Source organism: Embiotoca jacksoni, unplaced genomic scaffold, assembly GCF_022577435.1.
Source record: "Embiotoca jacksoni isolate LCO1_2020_lvr unplaced genomic scaffold, fEmbJac1.0.p SCAF_42, whole genome shotgun sequence".
Taxonomy (NCBI): Eukaryota; Metazoa; Chordata; class Actinopteri; family Embiotocidae; genus Embiotoca; species Embiotoca jacksoni.
The window spans coordinates 1248927-1251426 of NW_027185395.1; the positions used below are offsets into that span (position 1 = coordinate 1248927).

Below are 2500 nucleotides of genomic sequence, written 5' to 3' on the forward strand. Positions count from 1 at the left end.
TCTCTGTGTGTGTCTCTGTGTGTGTGTGTGTGTGTGTGTGTGTGTGTGTGTGTGTGTGTGTGTGTGTGTGTGTGTGTGTGTGTGTGTGTGTGTGTGCGTGTGTGTTTGCTGACAGGGGAGAATGTTTGTGGTGTTGGAGCGGTGACAGCGTCGCCATGGTGTTGGAGCGGTGACAGCGTTGCCGTGGTGTTGGAGCAGTGACAGCGTTGCCGTGGCGCTCCCTGCTACACGGGACCTTTCAGTCCTCCTCGGCGTCTCTGCCGAGGCTCAAAATGGCTTCTGTCTCGCATCTCCGCTCTCACCGTCATGAGCTGCTGCAGCGTGTTTAAAGAGAGAATTCAATGACAACAGAGCAGGAACATGGCAGCCGCCTCGCCCGCCTTCCATCCTGTTAACAAGCCAGTGAGCCTGAGACTGTTCACCTGAACACGTCTGCTGCCTCCGACTCTCTCTGATCAGCCTGAATCCAGGTGGAAAGGTTCTTTACAGGGTTTATGTGCCAACCTGACAGAGGAAACACTCAAACTCAACTACCTTATTTTACACACTGGAGGAATTTGTCCTGGAATTTTACAAGATGCTAAATTTGGAGCACAGATGAAAAATTAAGATTAGAAACATATAGGAAGATTTATGAAAACATGCCATGCTTAAAGGAAGCCTGGTGTTGTTCCCATTATTGTGACTACTGTGACTCACATCACGATCTCCACCTCTACTATAGGAAACGAGCCACTCCGACTTACTGGATGTAGAATTATGAGTATAATATTGTCTTTGGTCGACTGTTTTAATTCTCCTCGTCTTCTGTCATCTGTATGTTACTAAAATTCCTGTGATGACAGAAAACAGGGATAAAAACCTCCGAGCAGCAACCCACACACGGAAATAGGATAAATTTGGATTCTGTCTTCATTGCAATGAGGCTGGTCTGTTTGCTTCTTTTCGCTCTTTTGCAGGGATTTAGTCATTTGTAATTCAGAGCTGACCTCCCCACGTGTAAATGTAAATGTCCAAATCAACTTTCCCCGCCACTATTTTGTAAAGGCACCGTTGCTTCATCTTGGGCTTCACACCACCCAGGAGGATTTTGATTAGCTCCAGAAATACAAATGCAAATAAGATAGTGTTGTTTTCAAAAAGCTTAAAACCTAATGCAAAAACCAATTATTTTAAATCTTCACTACATAGAATATACAAAAATGCAAAAAACCATGTTATAACTCTGCAAATGTTCTTAAAGTCCAGCTTCCATACACTTTATGTATTTATTTAGGTTTAGTTAATTCACAGTAATGCTTTTTTTATTTGCTTCCTCTCCTTTTAACTCTGTTTTTGGTCTCCACCGCCCCCTGTGAAAAATATCAGGAGCTTTATCTGCTAAAAACTCAGCTGTGTTAGCTGGTCAGTCGGCTGTTTAAACAACCAAACCAAAAACCAAAGTACCTGAATAATCGAATCAGTTGCTGCTGCTCAAAATTAATGAGAATCTTCAAATGATGGTTTAAAATAGCAGCAACCCTCCAATAAATACCTAAAAATGTCAAATTAATCATCAGCTGACCGTGAGGAGATGAATGTGTAATGAACCACGGAGGGTAATGAGATCAAACATATTTAGGCTCTTAAATAATAAGCTGACGTCTCAGTTTGTAATCGTGTTAATTAGTTTGTAATTAACTGAGGCCATTACAGAAGCTCGCTAATGTGAAACACAACCTGAAAGGAAAGAAAGGAAAGGTGCTGAAAAATGAGCCTGAACAGGAAATAACATGTGAGCGGATTCCCTGTTTGAAGAGTGCTGTTGTTAACGCGTGCTGCTTTTTGTGTATTTCTGCAGTGCCTCCTCAGTTCCTGAACTACCCGACCAACACGTACGCCTTCGAGTCCACCGACATCGAGCTGGAGTGCGCCGTGACGGGAAACCCGCCGCCGACCGTCCGCTGGATGAAGAACGGGGAGGAGGTCATCCCCAGCGACTACTTCCAGATAGTGGTGAGACACCGATCGTTCACACACAGGACCTGGGAAAGGTTTGGACGATGCAGTGATGTTCAAATGTGCAAAACTGACGACATCACACCTATTAAATATCATTTATGGAATTATGGAGCAAACATCAAAGGAGCACCTGTTTGCCTCGATGACTGCTTTGCAAACTTTTTACAATATCTCGCAGCTTTATGAGGTTTCCACGTTACAACCGTTAACAGTGAAGCCGGTCCACAGGCAGCAGGTGAACCGGCACTTTTTGAACTACATGTGTTTGAAGCTGAAAAAAATGGGCAAGTACAACGACCTGAGCTACTTTAACCAGATTGTAGGCGACGTGGTCACGGTCGCCCAACACTCGTGCCGACTGGCCCGTGTGGTCGCTTTCAACATCTACTGTCGCACAATTTGATAGAAAGCAGTCAGAAGATTTTGCTGCCTGCTGGGCTGTGTAGCTGCGCTCCGGTCTGACAACCCACAGCGACACATGTCCGACGCAGAGAGCACC

General features: G+C 44.8%; 1 protein-coding gene across 1 annotated transcript in view; it reads left to right on the plus strand.

The window, feature by feature from the left end:
• dcc (DCC netrin 1 receptor) overlaps nucleotides 1-2500 on the plus strand; it is a 328455-nt gene that overhangs the window by 161677 nt on the left and 164278 nt on the right. Inside the window, 1 exon segment of the mRNA XM_069168937.1 lies at nucleotides 1841-1995. Within this exon segment, the coding sequence (XP_069025038.1) occupies nucleotides 1841-1995 (155 nt within the window).